This window comes from Necator americanus, chromosome X, assembly GCF_031761385.1.
Source record: "Necator americanus strain Aroian chromosome X, whole genome shotgun sequence".
Lineage (NCBI taxonomy): Eukaryota > Metazoa > Nematoda > Chromadorea > Rhabditida > Ancylostomatidae > Necator > Necator americanus.
The window spans coordinates 12004088-12031465 of NC_087376.1; the positions used below are offsets into that span (position 1 = coordinate 12004088).

A 27378-nucleotide genomic window follows, 5' to 3' on the forward strand; every position below is an offset into this window, starting at 1 on the left:
GCCAGACACTGCGAACGATCGAAGAACGACGAGTTGCAAAGCAAAAAACAGCAGTAGAAGTACCATGAAAAGGGAAGCCCGATAGAGAGAAAGACACATAGTTCGGACGAACGTTGATAGATGTTGCTCATTCCAACGGGACAATAGATAAGAACCTTAGTCTTTCGAAACATTACAAACCCAACTTTCTATGCTTTCCTTTAGCAGTAGGAAAAAAAGGATCATACATTTCAACCACTCTGTACAATCCAAGGGATATGTTGAGTCGATCTAGATTCTGGTTTCTGACACAATTTTTGTAAAGATTATTTTGAGGTAACAACGAGTCGCCTCAACTATGTTCAAATTGTTGCCGATGTCGTTGAGATCTTCGGGTGTAATTTTTACATCCTGATTGATTACTTCCAAAAAAAAAGAACTTCGTCTCACCTACACCATAAGATCATTACATGACTGATTGTTGATGATCCTACGGCTGGATTTCGACTAGAATTATACAACAGTGAGATTCCCACTAAATTTGATGCCTATCACCTGTATTAGTTGCAAAGTTAAATGGCTCAAATGAACATGCACACGTTAGAGGAGGGAGATCTTTTTTTAAAGCTCTACTAGTATAATTAGTTGCTCAATTCATAAACATATAGAAAGAAGCTACCTACTTTCGTCAGCTATTCGTTTGTTGTCGACGATTAGATTGTAAGCTATTGAGAGATGATGATGCGGATCATCTCCAAGAAGTGCAGCCGTAACCTCTTCTTCAGGGACGTTGTACCGCTACAAAATCAATGGTTATCATGGAATAGCCAAACTATTCAGAAAAAAAAAACATTACTCCCACCACAACCGAGATGACAAGGAAATGAATTTTCCAAAGCTGATCAGAAATCTCGTCCTATTAAGCAAAATGTACCTCCGTGACTTCGCGAACAGCTTCAATATCGACAATAGATGCTTCAGATTCATTCACTGGCGGAAAGAGGTAAGCGGGCAGATCCTTTTGGAACCACTCATGAGCACTGCAATTCACAAGAAAAAATAAATGTAGCACAACGTTGATCCTCCAAGAAATTGAAAAGTCAAAAGAATGACACACATGACTTCTTTGATTGTGGCTCTCTTCATAGGATCCACCATTAACATGTGTAAAAGTAAGTTTACGAGGGGTTTGTCCAAGTAATCCGGTATAGGAAAAACTCCAGCTAAAACAAATTCTAAACATTAGAACTTAATGGTGAAGTTATAAAACAGTATTGATAAGTAAGCTGATGAAGTAGTTTTGATAAGGCCGCATCAAAATAAGCTAATTTGAAAAAAAAATACTTCCTTACTTTGCAGCTTTCTCAGCGAGCATTGCTTTTCTAGTCAATCCTCACCGTATTTAAGGGAAGGAATTTAAAAAGGATCGCAGTAAATAAGCTACATCTGTAGAGAGGAGTCTTTTATAATGCAAAACACTAATTGAAAGATAGGAATGAATAGAGAAGAACCTAATTCATCATGATGATTGTACTAAATTTGATTGCGAAATGCTGAACACTTCGTGCAATTGGGTATCGCACTATAATCATGGAAGGACCAGCTCCACTTTCTGAAAAGCCTGCTTTGGTTAAATTTGGCGATGTTGGAGTCTTTCCACCAAGAGACAAAGTCAGGAGTGCATATCTGTTAGAGCGCTATCACGATCGAGTTCTTCTAGAAACAGGTATAAAGTGTCTGGCGTTAGTCAATCCACTTGGGATGCGCCACTGCGTTCACTTCAATTCAGAATCGTTTGAGGTTTACGAACGTGAATCTGACCTAAACAATGACTTGCAGGGGCCAGCCGATGCGTCAAGTCAGTGTTTTTATCCTCCCAGACAAGTCTGGTACCAATTTATCGACCCCGGAGGGATAAAAGGCTTGGTGAGCACTAGGGCAGATTCGAACCTCCGATCGATCGTGCAGGAAGCGGAACCTCTAACCGCTACACCACACTCGCCCCTCAATATCTGATAGAAATCAGATGTTGAGGTGGAAAGCAAGTACAAAGTGGTATAAAAAATAACAGCAAATCTGAAGTTACAATAGGGAACAGATTGATCGCATGTTCGTTGACTCATAACATACGGCTTAACTAGGCTATGATTGCGAGGGATCGTTCTGCTTAATATAGTGGCCTGACTTTAAGAAACATGATTTCAAGAAGCTGCTTGTGAGTACACCTGAATAACCTACAATTGTTCTAAAAATATATGTGCAGTGTTTTTTTTTATTCCTTTCAACGTTGGAATAAAAATATTTGATCTGACTGCCGCATTTCATTGTAGCTCGCTGCGCAAATAAGATGCCCTGCAATCGTGGCCATCTTAACGACAGTTTCAATCCGGATTCCTTATGAGCAAGTTCCTTTGAAGTTGACCGTTTATCAGTGAAATTCTTCTCGGGAGACTCATGCAAAAAATGAGATTGAAAGGAGAGCATGACTGCTACTCTCTAGGGGATAATATTGATCATGCAGTCGGTTGCTTTCCCTTTCTTTACTTCATACCTTCACGCTAATGATTAATGCTCAAAATGTTGAGATACCAAAGGCCAACTTTCATAACAAGCGCGAGCTGCCGGCCTCTTCGGCCTATCGCGCAGGTAACACAGATGTACTAACGAACGCTCGGCTAACGCTGGACCCCAGACTTCTTTTGGTGCTCCCTTCGCTCGCCTTCAGTGACCAATAACAATTGAAAATAATGACATTTTCTGTAAAACTAAATTTATATTTCTTTATAACGACACCTTTTTTGTTTTCTTTAAGCACTGATGAAATGGTGATGAAATGAAACAATGATTCCCACAATTCTTCCCAATACGTCAGTACTACATTTGGAGAGTACTAAGAGAACTTGATTTTACACCTATACCTCTTCGTTAAAGCCACAATTTGGAGACATTATTTGGAGTATATAGGGGTGCCACAATTTCTTTCAACGAGATCAGCGGTCAGCTTTCACGTATGACAACTATAAGCACAGCGACTTTGTGTCCAAAATTTGCAGTTATACCAGGTAATTTTCGTCTACATCTTCACAAGAACTAGATGCTTTTAATTAAAGACCTAAATAGGTGTTACGCACTCGACTAAAGGTCCGTTGTGGCCACACGGTCGATGGACCGAAAACGCTCTAGTGCAAAGCAAGCCATTTATCCCTCCGGAGTCGATAGATTGGTACTAGAGCAGGTACTAGAGGATGAAAACACTGACTTGATGATCGGCTGGTCCCTGCAAGTCATTGTATAGGAAAACACGTGCTCCAAAACCTGAACGATTACGAATCGCAGCAAAACGCCCAAGTGGATTGATACGCCGGTGACTTTATCCTTTACTCTAAGTATGGGTGTCTCTTCTCTTTTCCCCAACAATTACAACAGAATGACGCTGCTAACAAAAAATACCGATAAAGATAAAGTTTCACGTCAGATCGTCATAAGCCGTTTGCGTGCGTGTCTCTAACAAGGATGTTACCAACGTGATAAGGAAATCTTGCAGAGGATTACACATGTGTAAAAGTATAAAGAGGTGAGACGCAACACATGCACACTCACACGTGACAGTACCAAAGAAGGGATTGCAACAGTCGTCTAGCCTGTCAAAACGGGACACAACTAAGGTGACGATCTGTACATGTAACGTACTTAAGCTTGCATCGAAAGTATGATGTCATTGGAATGTCCAAAATAAAGCGAGACAGGCAACTGTGTTGCTCATAACACTAAACAAGAACTGTTCCTACACATTCAGCAGCAGGGGAACTTATGGAGTAGATACATATATACACTCCCCCACCCCATTTTACCGAAGTATATATTTCTGGCGACATCGTATATACCATGTATATCACTGAAGAAGAACAGTTCCCAAGAACATGCGGCAACAGAAGAGTTGGGGAAGTCGCTGTCCTCGTCAACACGACTGCGACAATGAACAACGACATTTTGAACAGCTGAAGGCACCCACTGGGCACCTTTTACGTGCTCACTTGGGGTCTTCAAAAAAGTGAAAAGTGTGGACCAATGCCAGCTTCAACTATTTTCGCTGTTTACACCGCAACATTAAGCAACGAACAAGAGAAAGTTGAAGTTTTCTGTACTGACCATACTTTCTACAACATCACCTTTAGTAACGCCAAAATACAGTACCTAAATCATCTTCAGGAGAACGCCTGGAAACATCAAATGAGGACCTAAATCTCACAATCAAGGTCAAGCGTACGTTAGGAGTTTCCCAATAGGAGGCGGCGTAGATGGAGGGTATGAGAGGACAAGAGGAGTGAGGAGGGAAAAGCAGAATGGAAGTCGGTAGTGGGTTCTCTTGAAGAGATGACCTACAAAGGATCTCGAGAGTTCGATTACCTACTGATCGAAATTTCTGAGAAGGAGATAAAACTAGAACTGTACCCAAAAGGTTAATTACTCAACACTACATAGTTTTCATCAATCTACACCTGCATTTAATATCATTGAGTTAACAAAGCGCTCAGATTATGTGAACATTGTTAGGTTTAGAAGATCACTGATAACTTAACGAAGTAAACACTTTGAGGAAGTGTTTTGTAGACTTTTTTGTTGTACAAAATGTTATACAATATTCGTAGTCTTTCTAAAATTCAAACTCGAAAAAATTAACTTTTTACGTGTATTTTTTTCCTTGGGATTCCTCATCCAACTCTTAAGAGAATCAGACCATCTGGAAAGGAAAAACTGTGCATATAGTTTCCTTTAGATTCTCTCTCTATGCAAATATGATAATGAGCTTTTAATACATGACACTGTTTTTCTGGTAGATAAGACAATAACTCGAGTCATACTTGATTTAAAGCCATTCGGTTTCTTGTATGTTATATCAGACAATAACCGCTATTGGAGTACCTTCACACTCCTTAGCCACCTCCTTTTCATTCCTCATTTAGATAGGACGCAGATGGGAAAAAATGATAAGCCTTCTTTCAAAAATTCATGCGACAGAACACTGAACGCCCAAAATGTTCCTCAAGGTGTTCTTCTCACGCAGTTATTAACAATCTTCTAAACAACAATATTCACAGCATGTGACCGTTTCTGGCCGTTATATAATATTAAATTGACGTATAAACTGTTAGAAACTATGCGGTATTGAAATACGCATCCTTGAAGTGCTGCTCTGAGTTTTTTGCTATCTTGCAAAAATTGGTCCTGCCGGAAAAGTCCTATTGCTGACTCTGTTTGTCCGCCCTCCCTTCTTATAAATTCGTAACTCGGCGCAGAAGGTGAGAGGAGAGGGTCGTTGTCCATAAAGTCGTGTCCCATCATCAAGCTTGACCGTGCGCTCCTGCGAGGGTACTAGAGTGAAATCGAACACATCATCATCATCATCATCATCATCATCATCAGAAAAAGATATTATCTGATGGATGTTGCCGTTATCCCATTTTACACATCCAATAATGTTGTTGTTGCTTACGTTTATACGGGCGACGACGCATGTAAAAAACGGGTGACGGAAGAGACTGTATGGCAGGAAGAAGCGGCAACACTCTCTGGTTTTCATACTGCTGTTTCTGTCCTCCTGTTAAATATCTGATGTTCGTTTTGTTGACACTATTCCTTTTAGGTTCCTGTATTTTGTTCATCAAACTTCATTCCAAATGTTTCCTTTTCAAAAGTGAGATGCGTGAGATCTCGATGTTTTCGGGTAGTATATCGTCTGCACACCGCATAGCAATGTTCATCTTTGTGTAGAGGTTGTGTAGAATGGTTAAAGGCAACATACCACGAATCTGGGGTGATACGGATTTCAGGTGGAGTATCCGTATACGGGGTCGTAGATTATGGAGACCGGGGTGGTTCCGCTCATCTCTCCCTGGATCACTTCAAGCAGCCGCCCCCTGAATGCTGTTTTGTACGATGCCTTTCCATTGCAGCGCGCCATCCTTGCACGCGTAGCGTTCCTTACTGCCTATCAGGGCAGTCCGAATTGATTTTCGACGAATAGCAGGGCGGAGGCGGCGCAAGGGGTGGAATGTTGCAATAGATGACAAAACAGCATTCTGGAGGCGGCTGTTTGCAGTGTTGCGGGGAGAGACGAGCGAACCTACCTCCGTCTCTATAATCCACGATCCCGTATATGGATACTCCACCTGAAATCCGCATCACCTCAGATTCGTGGTATGCTGCTTTTAAGACAACGACAACACATAACACCAGAAACTATTTCAACATATTACTCAATGTAAACTGAATGTTGAATGTTTTCTATTAATGAACTCACCGAGGGTTTTAGATTAACCCTTTATAAGTCTGATGTTTTGGCTTATCGCAGTCTTCAGGGTCTTAAATAGAACTTTATCAGAATAATTCCACGCTTACTTCGTCAAGGAGTTTGTCGGATTCAAGCTGGAAGAGGCCACCTGGCCGAAAGCGGAAGATCAAGACTGAGGAGGTGAAAGAGGATCTGAGGACACTCGGCGTGAATAGGCAGTTCAGGCGAGACGTAAGGTTTCGCAGGATATGGAATAGCGAAGAATGGATTGATTCCGTGCAAGCTTCACACATTAGCGAAGATGCCGGTAATCGCGTCAGGCGATGACACCAGCCCGCAGATTAAGTCAAGTAAGTCGAGTCACTCCGTCAAGTGCCACACTACCTTCGGTCAGCGTTCCAATATTCGTTCAAGACAGTGTAAGCAGAGGCTATATACATTGAAACTACTTTTACGCATTGTTACATTAGATGTGCGGATGTTAGTAGCACGCACCTGTCGCTGCAAAGTTTACTAACGAGAGGTGGGCATTGCTGGGTAGGTTCATCAGCATGATAACAGCGAACTTTTGATCTACAAATCGCGCAGTATGAAGCAATTAAAGCTGGCAAAGCAGTACAAGTGGCACGAACTCATCCATTATCAATAGTCATTCATTTTATCGCTCACCGAAACGTTTCTTTCAAGAATCCAGCACGTCTTCAATGTATTTCTTTCCCTTCTATTTCGTTAGCCAACATAAAGCATCACGTGCTCAGGAATCCTCATTCCGAAGCTCCTACTAGTTTCCCTGTGTAATTTGCATTGCACATCAAGCACTTGACCTCATATATTACCACTCATATATTCGTGCGCACTCGCCTATTCCTTCGTAAAGATCAATAACACATTTTTCATCGATACAGTATCTGTGGTACAATCTCTCTCATCTCTCATAATTATCGCGAAACAACCAAGACTATACAAGAAAGAAAAAAAAAAAACATACACTTAATTTTTCTGAACAGTGTTGGAACGTGCTCATCGTCGAACGGCAATGTACCGCACAATAAAGCATACAGAATAACTCCGCACGACCAAACATCGACTTCAGGACCAGCGTAAAGCCTATAAAGTTAATACAGACAGTTTTATAAGCGTTTCTTTTGAAATGAAACTGTGACCATGACTGAACTGCTATTGCATAGAATACACCAAGCAGTTCTCCAAATATTTAAAGTGCAAACTTTACACCCTGAATAACTATTGCCTCAGTGGTCTACAACTCACAGTGCAGCAATCACGGTTAAGGAAACTTTGCACTAGAACTCATCACCGACCTTGCATGTGATTGGTGTGGAAAAATAACTGCCACACTTCTACTACTGCTTGAAATAGACAATTGTCAATAGGTAACAAGTAGTGGGAGATAAGAGTTATCTAGAGTTAAAAAGTGACCACAACCAAATCCTCCTCCATGTTCCCGTTCTGCAATGTTACTCGTTTAGCAGAGCGCAGCACTATCGTAGTTAATGCAAAACATGAGGATCGTGAGTGCTTTTGCCTCATACAAAAGTGGCTCGTAGTCATCACGCATTCCCATCGAGCACATCTCAAGTTTCGTCCCCAACACCTACTATTTCAAAACATTTCATTCCATACTGTTACCGCTACGCAATAACGTTCTCCAGTGAGACACTGATGTGATCTACAGTAATAATAACAATGCTTTATAAACTCCTTTTCTCAAGATTACAATCGAGACCTTTTACAATAACACGTCACACCTTATCATGTTTTCGTCGTTTTATTGAATGCTCTATCTTTTGGTGAAACGGTCACTTGCAAGCGTTCTATTTAAAGCACTCGCTGCCTCAGCTTCGACTAGATCTAGGATAGTAGGAATATCTTTAGGATATTGAATCTGGTAAAATAATCTCCACGATCACGATACAAACACATTTGACGAGCTTTCTAGCAATACGAAAATAAAGAAGCAATGAAAAGAAGTGATCTGCAGACACGCAGTCAACTACAACTAAAGAACTAAGGACGCTTAACAACATGCTATATTAAAACATGGTAAATTTGCGAAGTAACATTTGGTTATCTCACAAGTTTGCTTGTACTTTTCTATTTTGTGATCCTTCAATTTTCCATTCAAAAACAAAAATTTTACAACCTTAAGTCTCATCACCACATCTGCTTAACATTCAGCTCAAGTTTTCGCTTTAGAAGAAGGCAGGCAGTTTAATGAAGCACATGCCGTTACATCAAGGTTTGTTTGCATACCTATGATCTTTTATTTTAGTGATCTGACATGGGAGTTAAGCTCCCTCACATAGAGGCATCTTTCGCAGAAATTTTCGAGGTTCGAACACCCCTCTCGTAGGTAAGATTTTTAACGCAGCTTACAACGAAAAGGAAAAATACCGCCTAGGAATCAGAGACCTGAGCAGCGCCAGAGACATCCGTAAGATTGACGAAATTGAGGGTGGATTACCGGTGAAATTACCTGAACTACCTTGAAGCAATACTTTACGCTTGTACATATAGCAAAATAAACCTTATGATGTTTCATTTGCTCAATCCTAAGTGTGTGAAGAGTTGTGACGGTGTGTATTCTGATGTGCTTAGAAGCCTTCAATTGAAGAGGGAACTCCCGTGACATGAGGCTCAAAATTTCATGGTTTTTTTTTCCTTAAATCATACATTGACGATCGATGTATCCACCATGAGCGTCTATCACAGCGCTCCATTTTCTTTACAGGTTACAAATCACTGGTACCAGTGGTACCAGGAACAGTGGGCTGAGATCCACAGAACAACTCAGCAGCAGATTTGAGGTCAGCGAAAGAATTGAAGACTTTTTGCTTCATGGAATCTTAGTGGCTCGGAACAGGTCGTCATTTAATTGGGCGTGGTCTGAGTAGTAGGGTCGCTAAGGGGCCGTTTCCCAACCCAGGGCCTCAAGTTAGTGGCTGAAGCGAAAGGGCGCTTGGAGAATGGCCGAAGCGACGTGTGGCCACTGACTTAAGGCCCATGTTGAGAAGCGGTCCCAAGACTACCACTTGATCGGTGTTTTTACCATTCCCTGAAACAAAGGCTGTTCAATTCTTTCACTGACCTCAAATCTGCTGTTGAGTTGTTCTTTGAGTCTCAACCCTCCAGATGTGAAAGACACTTATGGTGAATAGATCGACCGGTAATCATCAACGTGTGATTAAGAAACAATAAAATTGAAAACGGTACGCGTGAGTAAAAAAAAGTAACTGACTTAATAACACTTTTGACCTGAGACGGTCAGACATCTTCTTGTCACAGAACTCGCCGGCGGTTGCTCACCACCTCGATCACGCAGCGTTTACTTGAACAGTAACCTCACCTGCCAGGTTGCTGTCGAACGCGATTATCGAACCGAGATATTTGAAAGCGTCGCTCCCAGGAATGTTTGTGCCAGAGTTTGCATTTGTTTTTGTGCCAGTCCTGATAAAGCCAGCCCCGCTTACGTTAGCCGTCATGCACTCATTCTTTCAGACGTTGAGACGTAACCCAAATGTTACTAGCCTATAGCGCTACAGTTCTGTCTGCTGCTCCAGTTCTTTATCTTGAGACGCCAACATCCACGGTGCAGGTTCAGGAAAATGTCCCGTAATGGTGCTCATGACGATTATGAGAAACAGCTAAGAAGGCTATTCCTTGATACAGACCGACGTAGATGAGAGGGAATACCATTTCCGTTACCCTTTTTTCCCAGATAAGTAGTACGTTTCGCTGGCAACCCATGGACACCTTTTTTTACTACAATTCTTTAGAAACTATACTAGTAAGTTTACAAGATTCCAATAACGTTACTTCCGCCTGTTGATGTTCCCCGCCTTCATTTGTTTCAGGGTTTATTCAGTTCTGTTAGTGGTTATCTGCTGAACTGGCTCATAAGAACGCAGAGATAAGTGAATCGGTGGTTGGTTAACTCTCCTGTTGCGATGCTTTCGATGTAATTACTCGACCGCTTTGGCACCTTTTCCGCTCCATCCAAATGTATCCATTTTCGTCATTGACCAAGTAGGATTTTTCAACATCGGTTTGGCGGTGGCGAGGCTTTCACTAGAGCCACCGCTTTCTGTGCATCTTCTTTGGCTTTCCTGTAATTCTGCCGGTGTGTTATTGCTGAATAGGATGTGATAGAGATGCTTCTTCTCACAGACCTTCGTTCTTCCTCGTCCCTTCTGTTTCTCTATCTTCCATTTTGTACTGAGCACTGTGCGACTTCGTCCATCTCACGGCGTACGAGCCACCAGATGTCTTCGACGTTCTCGACGTGAGGTAACTTCAGCTTCTTTTCCTTTTAATAGTAAGCACCTGACTTGACCGGCTCCGTATCGATCGTCGTGGTTGTACTTTAGAGGAGCGATTTCCATCGTGAGGATAGCCGGACGATGCTACCTTGTACCCGTGTACTTGTACATGATTTCCCACTGTTGACAAGCTTTCGATCACGATGTCCTATGAGCACAAAGTCAAATTCGTGTTTGCGATGAGGAGGTTGAAGGAATCAGCGAAATTCAGTTTAGTAGGTGTTGTTGAGAGTCCAACGTCTTTTGCCTTGCTACCAGACCACTTTGTCTCTTGTGCGTACAGATGTGAATCCACCGCTATGGAATTCGCTGATTCGCAAAACCTCGTCATCGAAAGCACGATATTTACAAGACGACAATCCCACTTCGTCACCTTCTTCTACAACGGCTGCGCTAGGATGCAAATTAGTTTATGACGACATGACGACACAATACTTATCACTAACGGGGAAGGTATGTCTATGGTATGTTACAACGCAGCATCATCCTTTCATCCTCACAATAGAAACAGCGCTGCTAGAGCAAAACCGCGATCGATGTGGGCCTGCTCGAATCAAGTGATGGCGACTAAGCAGGAAAGAAATCGATGTCACTTCGCGCATCCAACAAACACCCACTCACATTCAACACAAACACTCAACATTCACGCTGAAAGCTAGCTGGTATCTATCCTGATCAAACACACCACCGACCGAAATGCTGCCATCTAACCAGAAAGGCGGACGCTGCCACTAAATGAGGCAAACGCTGAAGATGAAAAGAATATCAAGAAGTATTTACATATGGAAGTAGTCATATAGAATAGACCAACATTTAATACGGTGCAACGCAAGTCCTGCAAGTCCAGGAAGATCATAAAGATTACATCATTACATGATAGGTCATCAACATCCTATCAACATCAACATTGTTTAATTCCAAACACATAAGTATGCATGTGTACTACGTACTGATAGAACTTGCACCATTCTTGCTTATGTTGTTCACGCAACCGAGCAAATCCTTGGAATTATACAAGCCATTTGCGTTGTAGCAACCCCGTAGTCCACAAATATCGCGCAGTTACAAATTTGCATGGGAAAGATACAACTGTAGAACTAAACGTTTGTTCCCTTCAATAATGAATCCACCCGCTCTCTAAGCAATACTAAAACACAACGAATTAAATGAACCCACTTCCCGCTAATCACTTCTGGTGCAGCATAGTTCGGGGATCCGCAACTAGTACGAAGAAAATCGCCATCCGTCATGATATTGGATAGACCTTCAAGTTGACTTACCATAAAAAGGAAATAAAGGAGAAAAGGATGAACACAAAACTATAAAGCAACGAACCGAAGTCTGCTATTTTCACATTGTTATGCTCATCCAGTAAAAGGTTCTCGGGCTTCAGATCCCTATGTACAACCATATGTCTATGACAATAATCCACTCCAGAAATAATTTGTTGGAAAAATCGGCGAGCCTCGGGCGTTTTGAGCTGAAAACGCGAGCGTAATAGTGAACTCAAAAAAAACGGATACAACATAATACATACAAAATTGATTAGCCACCAACAGCTATAAAACATGCAAAGTTCTTTCTTGGACCCGGTGCGTTCTACAAACAGAGTGATTGAAACAAATTGAAAATCCAATAACTTATATAGTGCATCACAAAAAAAAAGACTCGCATAATAGTCCGCTTTCAAACGCATATGAGGGACTCGAAAGACAAAGGGTATTTTATCGGGAAATCTGCCCTGTGCGGAAAACTTTAGATTGTAGCAATAAAGGGACGATGTGCAGACTGAATTGAAACTTCATAGTGTGAAATACAGCATTATTCAAAAATATATAATAGCTAATATACTATAGCTTACATCTGTACAAGCTAGCGTCGAGAACACGAACCTGTCCGGAGAGGATACCGTACTGAACTGACCACGTTATCGTCCGCAAAAGGTTTTGCCTGTCGGATGTCGCTGCTGTACCGAAGTTCTATAATGGATCGGAATATCGCCTTCTTCGAAGAAGATGTCCTTCGCATGGAGAGACGAGAAAGCCGCAAAGTTCCAGTACGATCATCGAAAGGGAGTTCTTCCCTTCCCTAGTCGCCCTTTGAGAGGACACCGTAGTGGACAACATCGACAGGGAATATGAAAGACTCATAGAACATATTCTTGACTGTACGAGGAAAGAGTAGAATTTCAAAACCACGAGAGTTCCCTGCCTCTGGAAACATTAGAGCTAATACGGCAGCATGCAGCTAAGCTACACGAGTTTCAAGTCGGAATTCATAGAAAAAAGATGAGCGTTCTCCGGAATCCAGATAGAACAACCACAGCATCGAGAAAGAGGATGGAGAAGGTCATTCACAACTTCTGCTAAGATCTCTTTAACAGCCCTGTGAACTTGACTGCTCACCATCTGGGAGGTGATGGGCATGTCAACCCACTCCCTCAATCAAGTCTCATATGAAAAACCTACCGCCGGTCCTTACCAACACACTAGTGAGGCCCTTCGCTCGTTACCTGTCAGAATGCAAGACTTCTAAGCAATGGAAAAGCAGAGGTCCTGATGTTGTATAAGAAAGGAAATTCATGCACATCCACAGCAATTATCGTACAATATACTTATCTCTGTCATCTACAACCTCTTCCTAAGCGTCATCTTAAACAGCATAGGAAGCCTAGTCAGTTAAGTACAGCCATGCTAGCCCAGTCATGAGCAAGCAGAACTTCCAAAAGGGTTCAGTAGGATTGACCACTTATACATTGTTTCAAAATTCATTAAAAATATCGCAAGACGACAAGATAACGTTGTGTTTCACTTTCATCGGCTTGAAGAAGGCTTCTATTTCAGATGAGACCGAAGCGGTCACGAATGACTTGGACAACCAAGACGTCTCTACTCGATACATAACGATACTTCGTGAATTATATGCATACAAACTTCACTATCAAAATTTCCGTATTTTATAACAACGCCACAATCGACGTGAGGCGGCGTAGCGCTCGTCGCCCCGACAGCCGCCATGAAGGCGGTGTGAGCAAAGTAACAAGCTCTGAAGTGGCTCCAAGGCTATGGTGATCGCTGATCACTCTCCTGCGTTGCCCCCACCCACTCCAATCCTGTTCCCTGCGACTTGGGAGTGGGGGGAGCCGATGATAAAGTCAGTGCTTTTATCCTCCCAGGCAAGTCTGTTATAAATTTATCGACCCCGAAGGGATGAAAGGCGTGGTGAGCAGATTGAGGGAGGATTCAAAGTTCCGATCGATAGTGTGGACAACGGAACCTCTTACCGACTGCGCTATACCCTCCCAATTCAAGATATTGTAAACAAAAATGGTCATGCTATCAAAGAACACGCTTAGTCGTTTGTGTCTTTTTCTCACGAAAATACAGCACAAGGATGAAAATGTTGCGCAGTTTGGAACAGAACCAAGGTCATCCTCCCTAAAGGCTAGCATTCTATCACTGAACCATTGTCAAGAGCTGCATTAACATGTATGAAAAACGGTATGCTAGGAAAATGGTACTATGCAGCGGAGCGCACGTCGGACAACGGTGACCGTCTGGTCGACTTGTGCGAACAGACGGATCTCATTATCGCTTCCACGTTTAAGAGGAATCATCAACACCATCAGTTCACGTGGCAGAGGTCAACCCTTTTAACGCCTGAAGAGCAGCGCAAGCGGAAGATGAGGACTCTTAAGCTTCAGCTCGACAAAGTTCTGGCGAGGAACATTCCTCAGTCAGATAACCGAAAATCTAGAGCTGTTTGGGACGTCACGTTCAGGTCTGAAAGACGATGAATACAGAACAAAATTCCGCCAACGTGTGTCTATTCATGTTGGAGTACGGACCAGGAAGAAGCTTAGCGATGCGGATTCCTTCACAATGTGCATCCAAGACGCTGCAAGGGAAACGCTCCCGGCTCTACTGTCGCGGAAGATGTTTCCCTATGCATCTGCGGAAACAAAATCCACACACAATTCTGTATGTGTCGCGCGCAGCGCTGGTGACTTCAACCAGGAAAGCGTCTTAGAAGGAAGCTGTGTCGTCAACTGCAACAAGACCGCGATAAGGAGTGGACGTCAAGAGTGATGGAGTTTGAGAAGGCGTGGGAAGACAGGAACCCGCGGAAAGCCTATGCTCTACTAAAACAGTATAGCGGCAAAATGAAAAGATGTCTGTCCTGAACACTGCCAATGGGGTAGCTGTCAGTGAAGCAACCCTTCCAATTTGGAAGGAACACTTCAAGACCTTGCTGAACCGGCTAGCACCGTCAGCTCCTAAACTCGAACACGTTCATCTGATTCGTGGAGACACGCTATCATAATTCCCCGCCACAAAAAGTTATCCGTCACGGACCCCAGGAATTATCGAGGAATCTCTTTGCTGCGTGTTATGTACAAGGTATTGGAACGCATTATCCTGGACCGACTCATTAAACATCGCGAAGAAACAACGCGCGACGAGCAAGCTGGCTTTCGTCCTGGCCGATCTACGACTGACCAGGTGTTCATCGTCAGGAGAGTGATCGAAATCTGGCAGCGGTATTCGAAGCCAATGCAACTGACGTTTCTGGACTTTGAAGCCGCGTTCGACTTTCCTCACTGAGGCCGTCTTCTCAACGCGCTCCGCGCCGGTGGAGTACCAGGAGTTCGTTCGCTTGCTTGATGACATGAGTCAACGAACAACTGCTGCAGTTCGAACACCAGCCGGATGTACAACACCGTTTGAAGTGGTAACTGGAGTAAGACGAGGGGCAGTGGCAGGACTTTTCCTGTTCAATTTCGCAATCGAAACATTATGCGAAGAACAGTCGACCTGCCGACATTGTCTTAGCACCATCAGGGTGCCCCTTGACTGAGCTCGAGTACGCCGACGATGTTGTTATACTCGCGGAAAGCAGTACGAAACTTCAACATGTTGTCAACCTTGTATCGAAGCTGGCCGCAACTTATGGACTACGTCTACGCCCTGATAAATGCAAGCAGATGTGGATCTCTTCGAGACCTCGAACGGGAATCAGGGTGGAAGGACAACCGATAGAACTCGTCGATGAGTCCTCTTACCTGGGCTGTACGCCGAAGAACAACGGTAGCTACGAGAAGATATTCAGCAAAGATGCACTAAGGCCACTTCTGCATTTAACTCCTTAACGAAATGTCTGTGGTTGACACCCATCACCAACGAAATCAAGCTGCAAGTCTACCTGTCCGCAATTCGCCTCATCATGATGTACGGATCGGAGACTTGGGCAGCACCATCAACGGTTATGGAGAGGCTTGATTGCACGGAACGAAAGCTGCTTAGACAGCTACTTGGCTACTTTTGGCCTAAGATATGCCACAATGAAGATCTTCACGCGGAAATCGGTGGGGTGTAGCGGCGGATGACACGTGGAAGATATCAACATCTTGAACAGCGAAAGTGGCTACAGAAAATTATCTTCGCTTCTTTTGTCACATATTAACGAGACCAAGCCTTGTTCAACGAGTTCTGAGGATTTTGTCGGGTTCAAGTTGGAAGACGCCACCTGGCCGAAAACGGAAGTTCTGGACTGAGGCGGTGAAAGAAGACCTGAGGACACTCAGCGCAGATATGCAGTTCAGATGAGACGTAAGGTTTCGCAGAATATGGAATAGCGACGAATGGATTGATTCTGTGCAAGCTCTCGCAGAAGATCGAGAAGCTTGGGCAGAGATGTGTTCAAGGACGGCACACTTCGACGAAGGTGCGGATAATCGCGTCAGGCGATGAAATCAGCTCGCTGATTAAATCAAGAAAGTTAATAATAATGGGGAACGGTAAAGAGAGTCCCAGCGGATTCTCCGCGAATGCCTCCGAGACATAACGTACCCAGCGGATATGACGGCGGATACGCGAACGTACCTCGACGAGGTCACGCTCCCGTCATTCATGAAGACGCAGACAACCGTCATAGATGTTATTCTAGTTAGAGACGCAGAAAACTGCGCATTTACAAGGAAATATGCAAAGAAGAGTGATGTGAGCTGTCGAAATTACCGAGTAAGTCAAAGAACAATCGTGTTAGATAGAAGTACATGGGATTTTGTATGGTGTTCTAATAAAGAAAGGAAGTTAGTTTGTCTTTATATCTCCCTCAGAAAGTCTAGAAATCTTACGAAATTTGAACTCTTTTTCCTCCTGTAAGTTCCAAGAAGTCAGAGATACAGAAGGTCCCTCTGTCCAGAAATAAATTAGGCTACAAAAAAGCCTGGGAGTTAAAGGATAACGATAATTCTCATCACCGTTACTTTTGAGAGTTGGAATGTTCCGTTTAAAAGAAAATTTTTATGTACATAATTTGAAGCTATTAGGTACAACCTTCTCATACTTCACGTGAGGATTTCTCTTGCTTCTGGTACGATTACAAAATTGAGATCACCTCACGCCAGAAAATTGCAGTGAATGTGTCTGATTCTCCAGGACAATTTGGTAGAAAGTGAATTATATTCTAGCCGGTGATGCAGCGTATGATAGCGGTAGGTAAGCAGAGTCAGCTATTTAGGTGCCAACGAAAGTGAATCTCTTTAGGACACGCACCATCGCTAATTGCTCTGACGAGGCATGACCGGGGCATGCTCGAAATTCCGCCGGGACCCTCTTTACACGCACCCAATAATAACAGTAATAATAATAATCAAAAACAATAATTAGTAATAATAATAGTAATAATAATAATAATTCAAAAGCAGAATATCTAAATTAGATGTCCTTACTATTTTAGCTGCGCACAGTGTTCGGAGCCGCGCGGACGGTGCGGTACGGCGGCTCCGCATTTCGATAGTTATTGAGTGTTCACAACCTTGCGCTCAATAACCATCAAAGCGTAGAGCCGCCGAACGGAAACGCCCGTGCGGCTCTGAACTCTGCGGGCACCTTAAAATTTCATTGTTTCAGAGATATGGAGCAAACTCGTTCTCTTCACGACCACAATAAGCATTGGGCTGATATAAGTTTTTAGCTCATATTTTCTAGTTTCTTTTTTTCTGTTGTTTATTATGACACTAGCTAGCTGGAATTCTGCCTTGATATGCTCTTTTCAAACAAGCCCCTATAGTTGGTCCTTATTCTCTCCTACTGGTGGTTAGCTGTTCAAGGATAGCAAAGTTGGTGAGCCGTTGCGCTTGAGGTCCCCCTATCCGCTCGCCCAGGGACCCTGTAGGATTTCTCCGTTAAGTTGGCTAAGTTGGTCACCCAAACCCTGGTATCCGTTTATCTAGTGTAGCGTTCTGGGTCTAGGAAAAGGATCTCCCGTGAGGACTTCTCACCTTCTGTAGGAGGAGAATGGGGAACGATCAAGAAATACCAGTATGATGTGCCACCGCGTATCCAGGAGACTAATGGGCGTCGTTAATTGCACGGCGCGTCTCCTGACAGCGTCATGTCATAATCGCTACAGTAGCCTGGTTGATCCTCTTGTGCTACTCCTCGCTGACGCCCTGCCCACACCACCACCACCTCCCCCCTGCCCATTTCGCCGCGTCTGCTGCTCTTAGGAGGAGTTTTCTTCGCCACGCCCAGAGCTCTTGCGATGCGCTTTTAGAATCGAAGGAAAACGAAAGTGCCTGGTATTAGATGTTGTTTGGAACTCTATATAAAGTATACTTGTATATATGCCATTTAAAAATGCGAGTGAAAATGAAGATATCCTGTTTTGACTTGTTAGATGGGAATTAATCATCCATCTCTTGGAATGCAAAAGGTGCTCCAAAGAATTTGTCCTGATCGGTGTAATGCTATTTTTTTAACTTTTTTTTTGCTTTCTAGGAATTTCTTTCCGCTTATCTAGCTGAGTAAAACTGCCATCGAACGCCTAACGAGGCGCGAATAATGCCTCGCAGACAAACATTGTACCTAAAGGTATACCTCGAAGATACAAGGGTCTCTCTTCGCCACTAATACACTTAACCTGTCATATTGATTTCATGTAGAGAACAGATACAAATGAAGCGATAAAATGCTGTTGAAAGAAGTTTGAAAAACCATACAAAGTTTTATCCTATAAAACGTACAAGGTAGCATGGAAATATTTGACATGCGCTTTGTTTAAACATTATATATATATATATATATATGTAATTTTGAAAAGATAAAATATAGAAAGGAGTTTAAAGACAGCATCAGAGTAATAAGGACAGGAAGTTGCTGGGCGTATAATTGCTGCAGTCGAAAGTTGAACATGAATTCGTTGAATGACATCGTGACAAACACATACTTATGCACTGCGAGTTTATGTAGAACAGTTTGGACGTGAAATGTGTGAAATTATGAGATGTGTGAAACTATATGCATGCTATTCTTTTCCCTGCACCATCTTTTCGATATATCTTTTAATTGGATGAAAGGATCTAGTTTTTCTCCTTAATTCCCGATGATATGCGCTTAGTTTACTATATTCGTATATCAGAATTTGCTGCATCAATTCGTTTTACATTCCTCTCCCTTTTAAGTCCGTAGTATCCACTGCTTCGTTGCGGCGCGAACGTCGCGCGCAGCGTTGATTAGAGAGCAATAAGGTGACGGGATCTAGATAATCTAAGGCGGTCTTATAGGATGTCTAGCTGGTGGAGTGGCAGCCGTGATATGTTTACGCGGAGGCGCGCGGCGCTGGAAAGAGGTCAGGAGAGGTCAGGCGGTTTTCACGAGTACCTCTTGTCCCGCAGGAGAATGACCTGCCAACCCCTTGTGACCCCTTGTGCTTTGAAGCGCCAGTCTTGTTGTAGAAAATTTAGGCGAAATTCTAGTGAGTTCAGTTCCATCTTGTTTTTGTTTTATGGCACACCTGTAGGTGTTTTCAATAAATAAATAAATAAGTTAATTAATAATAATAATAATAATAATAATAATAGTAATAATAATAATAATAATAATAATAACAGCATTAATAATGTTAGTAATAACAGTAATAATCATAGCCATACCAACATCGCATTACTAAGATAATAAAAAAGTGTTTATAATAACGATAGCAATAATAATAACAATAATAAATAATCAACAATAGTAGAAATAACTATAATGATAGTAGTAACTAATTGCTCCCGCCCTTCCTTTGGCGGTCATGTTGAAATAAACCGCAGGAGCACGCGCTACAGTCGAGCGAGCTGGTCGTGACTTTTGACGTCGCCCGAGTTCAGCACACATGCTGCGCTTACGCCCTACGCAACATGCCGCTTAGAGGGTTTCATGGTATATTGTTCGTATGTGACAAAATGCCTCAGACGGTTTGTCCAGAAACGAGAAAAAATAAATCAGAACCAACATATTCTTCATAATATAAAAATTACTTACGCGTCCATGTTTAACTATGTAGTCAAAAAGTTCACCACCAGATACATATTCCATTATCATGAAAATGTCAGTTGGGGTGCTAATGACTTGGTAACTGAAAACAACACACGTTGCCTTTAAACCAAAGGAAATCAAACACATGCTGATTATCTGCACCCATCAACTTCCTCCTCAAAGCAAACCTCTGATCCTTCGCCTTAGAACCTCAAGGACTTAAAAACAACAGACATGTCCAACTGTTTGGTTTTCAGACACAAAGGTTAATGCTGTCTCGCTTTTAGACAAAAATGAGGTCAGTGAAGATAGGCATTTCCCGGCAATTTTCTTTAAGCAGCTATTTTGCATACCGAAGATGGATCTAATGGAAATCAAACGCCATTTTCAGAGATTTGACAACTGAAGAACCGTCAATGCACAACTCCATGTCAGTTGATGCTAAACTTTATGAAATGACTAGGGCAGCAATGAGGCGAGACTTTTGTGCCGTTGTAAAGGTCTCCTCAATTGTGGAATTACCGGAAAACGCATTGCATTTGACTGAAGAGAGGGGGACGCAAGTGGAAAATACATAGCATTCGCGAAGAGGCACACACCCATGAAGAATGGTGACAGCATGCAAAATAGACATTCTCCGATCATTTCATCAAACTTTATGCCAGTCCATCGAGTTGCAATAAACCCTCACGACAGTATACAACCTTGTGTTCTTTTTCGTTCCTGTTCTTTCGTTAGGTTTGCTGCTCACTACTGCTTCTGCTTCAACGGAGTGAAGAAGATCCAAAAGCTTTGCGAAACTTGCACACTGCCGTTAGTTTGTGCGCACGTTGTTGTATTCTTCGTTATGAGACTCGAATGAAGTTCATCATTTTTGAGTACAAAGAGAATTACAGAATGACTCTAACTCTTTTCGAAGCCGTGTAGATCGTCTTTTTGATCGAGAATCTAGAATCCAACAATGAATTACTTGAGTTAAACGGATGCGGATGTTACACAGCTATCCACATCTTCACCAAAGGGTGTCGCCCTCAAACACGTCCGAGCCCATTCTGTTCGATCTCCAGCTAAAGCTCACATTGAATCTATAAATCCGTTGCTACTCAATCTACGGAATCTTAATCTACGGAACACTTCGTCTCGATTGAACTGCTTCGCCTAAACGTCAAGTTTCTCCAGATATTTTCTCCACTTCCGTCCAAAACTTTCTTTTACAACCAACAAGCCTCTTCCAGTTTGAATCTGGAAGCATCACCAAGATAAAGTGGACAACTAGCCCAAGAGTCGTCTAAACGCCACTTTCTGTAGCCACTTTCGCGGTTCAAGATGTTGATATTTTCCACGTATCATCCGCAGCTACACCACATCGATTTCCGCGTGAAGATCTTCATTGTGGCATATCCTAAGCCAAGAGTAGCCAAGTAGTCGTCTAAGCAGCTTTCGTTCTATGCATTCAAGCCTCCCCACCATTGTTGACAGTGCTGCGCAAGACTCAGATCCGTAAATCTTGATAGGGCGAATTGCGAATAGGTGAACTCACGGCTAGCGTTCGCTGGAGATTTGAGTCGACTACAGGCACAATTTGTCAATGAGTTGAATGCTGAATTGGCTTTAGCGCTTCTTCCCTGAATGTGTATCTCATAGCTGTCATCATTTTTCAGCATACAGCCAAAATAACAGAACTTATCCACGTGTTGAATACGTTGTCCGTCCACTCTTCTTTCCCGTTGAGGGTCTCGAAAAGACCCACATCTGCTTGTCTTTGTACAGAGGAAGTTACAGTCAATACTGCAGCTAACGCGCTACAAGGTTCTCAACATGCTGCAATTTCACGCTGCTTGGAGCGAATATTACTACATCGTCGGCATACTTGAGATCGAACAAGAGATGTGCTGATGGTGCTAAAAAGACATCGGCGGGATTCCGCTCAACTGTTCTTCGCATTTGGTCTTCGACGGTACAGTTGAACAAAAAGATCCAAAAGATCCAAAGATGTTACTGATCCAACTGACGTTGGAACAGTAACAGTTGTTCTTCGATTCATGTCTTTCATGTTTATTAGGCGCACGAGTTTGCCTGGGACTCCATCGGCGCGACGAGCGTTGAGAAGGCGGTCTCGATGAGCAGAGACGAATGCGGCTTCGAAGCCCAGAAAAGCTTACAGCAGAGGCTTCGGGTATAGATATCACACGTCGATCACTTGCCTGAAAATTAACACTTGGTCAGTTGTCGATAGACCGAGCGAAAGCTGACTTCTTGATCGCGGTTTGTTTCTTTGTGATGTTTCATTAGCCGAGAGCCGATTATTTTTCGGAGCGCATCAAAAATGATCAGCCCCAAAACCTTGTATATTACACGCACCAGGTAATTAGGTAATTCCTTGGTTCAGACGGTTAAAAACAGAATGGAACAACATAATCAACCAAATAGTAATGTAGAGAACGAAGAAAGGATCGAGGAAAGGCGAGACGGATGCCGAAAATTGTCTGAGGCCTGAATAAACGAGTTCCTCCCTTCGTAACATATGGACTTGAACGAAAGCTGACCCCTTGTGTATTTGCCAGTGTTGATCACAAATATGTCTCGATTCGATCCCAGTCATCTTCGATTTCATTAGTTTTGGCCTAGTTCTGCTCTAGTGAAAGCAGAAACGTTGGGATTTTTAGATATGCTGACCATAAGTACATACACTACACACTGAAATACGCTTTTAACGAGAGTATTGATTCTTTGAATACTCTTTACTTTATGCTGGTGCACTCGCAGGTGCACTAAGCAGTGACATGTGCGGACTACCAGCTGCCGCACATCCGGTGGAACAATGCGTAAGACTGTTTTCAATGTATAAGGCTTCCTTTTCCACTACCTTGGAGGATTATCGAAATAGTGCCCTAGGTTGGCACTTGACGGAATAAGCGTAGGATTATTCCAATCAACCTCTATTTGGGCCTCTGAAAAGGTGAAAAAGCCGAAACTTTAGGCAAATAGAGGTTCATTACAAAAACCTCACAGGCACGCTATTAGAAAACATGGAAACGTTCTAGTTTTAACTATGGAACCGGTTTAGGGCTAATAAACAGCGGCAGCAACCATTGCAATTCAGTCGTAGACATCCAAGTGCAATAGTGGTTTCTTTGTAAACACAGGTCACATATCTTGTACAACCTTGTGTCACAAACACGAAGCAATGCAAACGCGGACGCGTTACGTGGCACTTGAAAAAAGTCTCGCGTATACTTTGCAGATGCGTCCGCATGGAAATGCTAACAAGGGAATCACAGCAATCAGAGATCACGAATACACATCCTGCAAAGCGCTATTGTCGAAAACCCGATGTGAAACGATTGTATTGAAAATTTGCTACAACTCCAGATACTAATCCACTTTTCTTCAGCAATACTTCAAACGAGTGCATGAAATGCCAAATATGACTTTGCTGGAAGTAAGCAGTGATAAGAACATGCTATGCTCCATAAGGCCAAAACTAGAAAGTTAAGCACACTGCCAGAGCGGCGAATTGGATTGGTACAGATAATCAGTGGTTCTACCAAGACATCGAAATAGAGGTAAAAACTTACAGCCGTATTATGTGCGGATGACGGAACAAGGAAAGGTTCTGGATTTCCCGTCTGATCTTACCAACCACATCCAACGACTTTATTTTTTGACGATTGAGAATCTTTACTGCCACTTTGTATCCAGTGGCTTCGTGAATTCCAACTGAAAAAAAAATTAAAAAACTGCTATGAAATTGGAAGAGATCAAGAACATCTCTAAAACACCAGTTATACTGTTGATTATGATACTCGCGGTTCAGTTTACTTTCACGCTCGCACTAAACATACGTCTGGTTAAACACATACTCAGCTCAGGTTTTTCTTTCGATACACAGTAGAGATACAGACTGGAGTAGGGCAGAGAAAAGAGGGAAAAAGTTTCGAAAAAGAAAAAACGTGCGGACACCTCGCGGTCGCTCTTACTCTGTTGAACAATGCAGAATGCAATTTTGCGATCACTTGAAATTATTTAGGCAAATCAGTCCATAAATATTGAAAAAGAGATCAGGCAGGCAGAATTTTCTCTTTCACTTATTCTTCTTCTTCAAAAAAAAAAAAATTCGAACCCGAGCGTGTGGCCTTGCAATTATTCAACAGCGTCGTACTTTGTGATATTGAGAAGTCGAATCCGAAGCCGTTCCTCTAGAGCGCAGAAGTGTTATGCATCTACAAGGGATTAATTTCGTCACGCTCAAGATCAAATCCATCTTCACACAAGGGTGTATTTAACCAGGACGAGGAAGAGGGCATTAACAACCAACAGCAACGATTGGTACACAGTTCTAGGCTGACTTATCCTTCAAACATCCCCCGGCCCAATTTCACATCAACTGACTCCCTTCTGGCTAGTGGCCGCTTCCAACGATGCACGCGAGGCGCTATCTTCAGAAAGAAAGTATCTCAGAACAATAAAAGACCTCGCAAACTGTATCCATAAGAAAGCTGACTGAGAAGGCCCTCGAAACAACCGAGCGATATGTTTGCTCAGCGTCTTGTATTCAGTGTTCACCAAAATCATTCTTAACGTACGTATCTGCGACGCTGGTTGAAACCCAACCTCAAGAACAAGTATGATTCTGTCAGGGTTTCAGCTGCACGGAACATATCCAGGCCGTGTGAAGGGTCAGAGGTTTGCCGGGAATACTACCTGCCCCTCATTCTAACCTTCGTCGACTAGGAGGTCTTCAGTCTTCGCCGGTGTTCACGGCCGCATTACAATGGATGATGAAATCATTTGCTTGGGAGAAAGGGTTGTAAGTATTGATGGAAGATTCCTCTGAAACCTTTTGCGGACGACATCGTTCTCTTCCTGAGAATCATCAGTGAAGCAGAGACGATGCTCAAAGAACTAAACGGAGCAAGGAGTAGAATGGGATTGCGACTAAACAGAAAAAGAACAATGAAGAACATCTACTGCGAGGAAGGAAAAGTACAACTTGAAGACTCCTAATTCTTGGGAACTTCATCATATGTGTACCTCTGACGTCCCACGAATGGGGAACGGTCAAGAGGTACCCGTATGATGTGCCCCGCCGCGTATCCAGGAGGTTAATAAGCGTCGTTAATTGCACCGCGCGTCTCCTGATGCCGCCATAATCGCTACAGTAGCCTGATTGCTCCTCTTATGTACGTCTTCAAGACGCCCCGCCCACGCCACCCTCCCCTCCCATTTCGCCGCGTCTGCTGTTGTTACGATGAGTTTGCTTCGCCGCGCCCGCAGCTCGTATGATGCGCTTTTAGAATCCAACGAAAAGGAAAGTTACTGGTAGTAGATGTTGTTTGGAACTCTGTATAAAGTATACTTGCAAGTTAATACGAATGATAAAGGTTTGTATATATGCCATTTAAAAATGCGAATGAAAATGAAATTATCCTGTTTCGAATTGTTAGGTGAAAAATACTCATTCATCTATGCGAATGCAAGAGATGTTTCAAAAAATGTCCCACTGATCGGTGTTATGCTATCTGCTTTACTTTTTTCTTCGCTTTCTAAGGATTTCTTTTTGCTTATCTAGCTGGATAAAACTGGCATCCAACGTTTAACGAGGCGCGAATAATGCCTCGCAGACATGCGCTGTACCTAAAGGTATATCTCGAAGATACAGAGGTCTCTGTTCGCCACTAATACACCTAACCTGTCATATTGATTTTATGCAGAGAATAGATAGAAATTGAGCAATAAAACGCTGTTGAAAGAAGTTTGAAGAACCATACAAAGTTCTATTATATAAAACTGTATAAAACGTACAAGCAAGTATTGAAATATTTGACATGCACTCTATATAAACATTGCATTTAAGTAAAATTTTGAAAAGGTAAAATGTGGAAAGAAGTTTAAAGAATGTATACAAAGTAATAAGCGCATAAATTTACTGTTATTATAGCTGCTACAGTTGAAGTTGAACACAAATTCGCTGAATGGCATCGTGACAAACACATACTTATGCACCGGTAATTTATATAGAAGACTTAGGGCATGAAATGTGTTAAATTATGAGATGTGAGGAAATATATGCATGTTATTCTTTTCCCTGGAGCATCTTTTTGAGATAATTTTTACTTACGTAAAGTTACATTGGATAGAAGGATCTACTTCTTCTCTTTTATTCACAATAATATGCTTAGTTTACTTTATTCGTACATCAGAATTCGCTGAGGCAATTCGTTTTTCACTCCCCCTCGCTTCAAAATTCGCACTATCTACCGCTTCGTCACGGCGCGAACGTCGCGCGCGGCGTTTGTCAAAGGGAGGGACGTTTTTCATGACGACTAAGGGAAATAGACCATGGCCACACTCATACTCGCAATTTACACAATGAACTCCCATACATAGGCGTGATAGGGAGGAACCGGACCCTCCTTTGTCGAGGGAGACTAGCTCATGGGCTACACCTAAAATGATGAGGATCCCCTTGCCAATCATCCAAAAGTGAATAGAGTTCCTTTGCTAGCTGTCTAAAAGTGAAGGGGGACGGAACACCGACCTGCGCTCTGTGGCACAATCTTTTTGAAACGAAAAATGTTAGGAATTCAAATGATTCATTCAAATGGTGAGGATCTCCTTGCCAATCGTCCAAAAGTAAAGGAGGACGGAACACCGATTCCAACTAGTTTCGGGCGCAGAAAGGTCTTCATCATTCCTACGCACCAGTCACAGTTATCGTTGCGCCATCTTCCTCAAAAAAAGTGTGCGCTGAACACAGCAACGTTAAAGCATAATAAATAAAATGATATCTCATGTATTTTCAGAAATATAATCAGTTTTTTCTCTGTAGATCCTTTTCATTTTTATAACGCTTTGAAATGTGGGAGATCATTATGACACACCTTGTGCAAAAAAGAAGTTACAAACATATTTCATTTCTACAGTCATGATCATGATATATAATAATATATAATAAAACTTAGTTCGTGTGTGCATGTGTGTGTGTTCGTCTGTGTGTCACGAAATTCCAAAAAGGGAGGGAGACATGTCCCACGAAGTCGGATTGATGCGCAGGCGCAAGGAAACAATAAAAGGAGGTGTGAAGGGTCTCACGACGTCGAGTTGGTGCGCTGGTGACAAATAGCTATAAAATGGAGCGACACGGCTCCAACGGCGTCCAAAAGCAATAAAATAGGGTGAGACGGGTAACACGGCGTAGAATTGGTGCGCCGACGCCAGGCAGCCATAAAATGAGGTGGGAGGGATCCCACGGCGTCGAATCAGTGCGCAGACGCCACATAGCCGATGTGCCAAGTCAGTGTTTTTCTCCTCCCAAACAAGTCTAGCACCGATTCATCGACCTCGGAAGGATGAAAGACTTGGTGAACACTAGAGCGGATCCGAACCTCTGATCGATCGTGCAGGCAGCGGGACCTCTAACCGCTATACTACACCCGCCCAAGTACTCCAGTAGTATCGTGCAATA

General features: G+C 42.7%; 1 protein-coding gene across 3 annotated transcripts in view; it reads right to left on the minus strand.

The window, feature by feature from the left end:
- Positions 1-27378, minus strand: part of RB195_022542 (uncharacterized protein) — a gene marked incomplete at both ends in the record, with an annotated part of 71705 nt that overhangs the window by 31558 nt on the left and 12769 nt on the right. For all 3 annotated transcript variants that reach the window (XM_064209698.1, XM_064209697.1, XM_064209696.1), the window contains 8 exons: positions 663-777; positions 914-1019; positions 1097-1202; positions 7260-7378; positions 11785-11872; positions 11944-12088; positions 19917-20010; positions 23489-23630. In XM_064209698.1, the coding sequence (XP_064065576.1) occupies positions 663-777; positions 914-1019; positions 1097-1202; positions 7260-7378; positions 11785-11872; positions 11944-12088; positions 19917-20010; positions 23489-23630 (915 nt within the window). The remainder of the gene's footprint in view (positions 1-662; positions 778-913; positions 1020-1096; positions 1203-7259; positions 7379-11784; positions 11873-11943; positions 12089-19916; positions 20011-23488; positions 23631-27378) is intronic.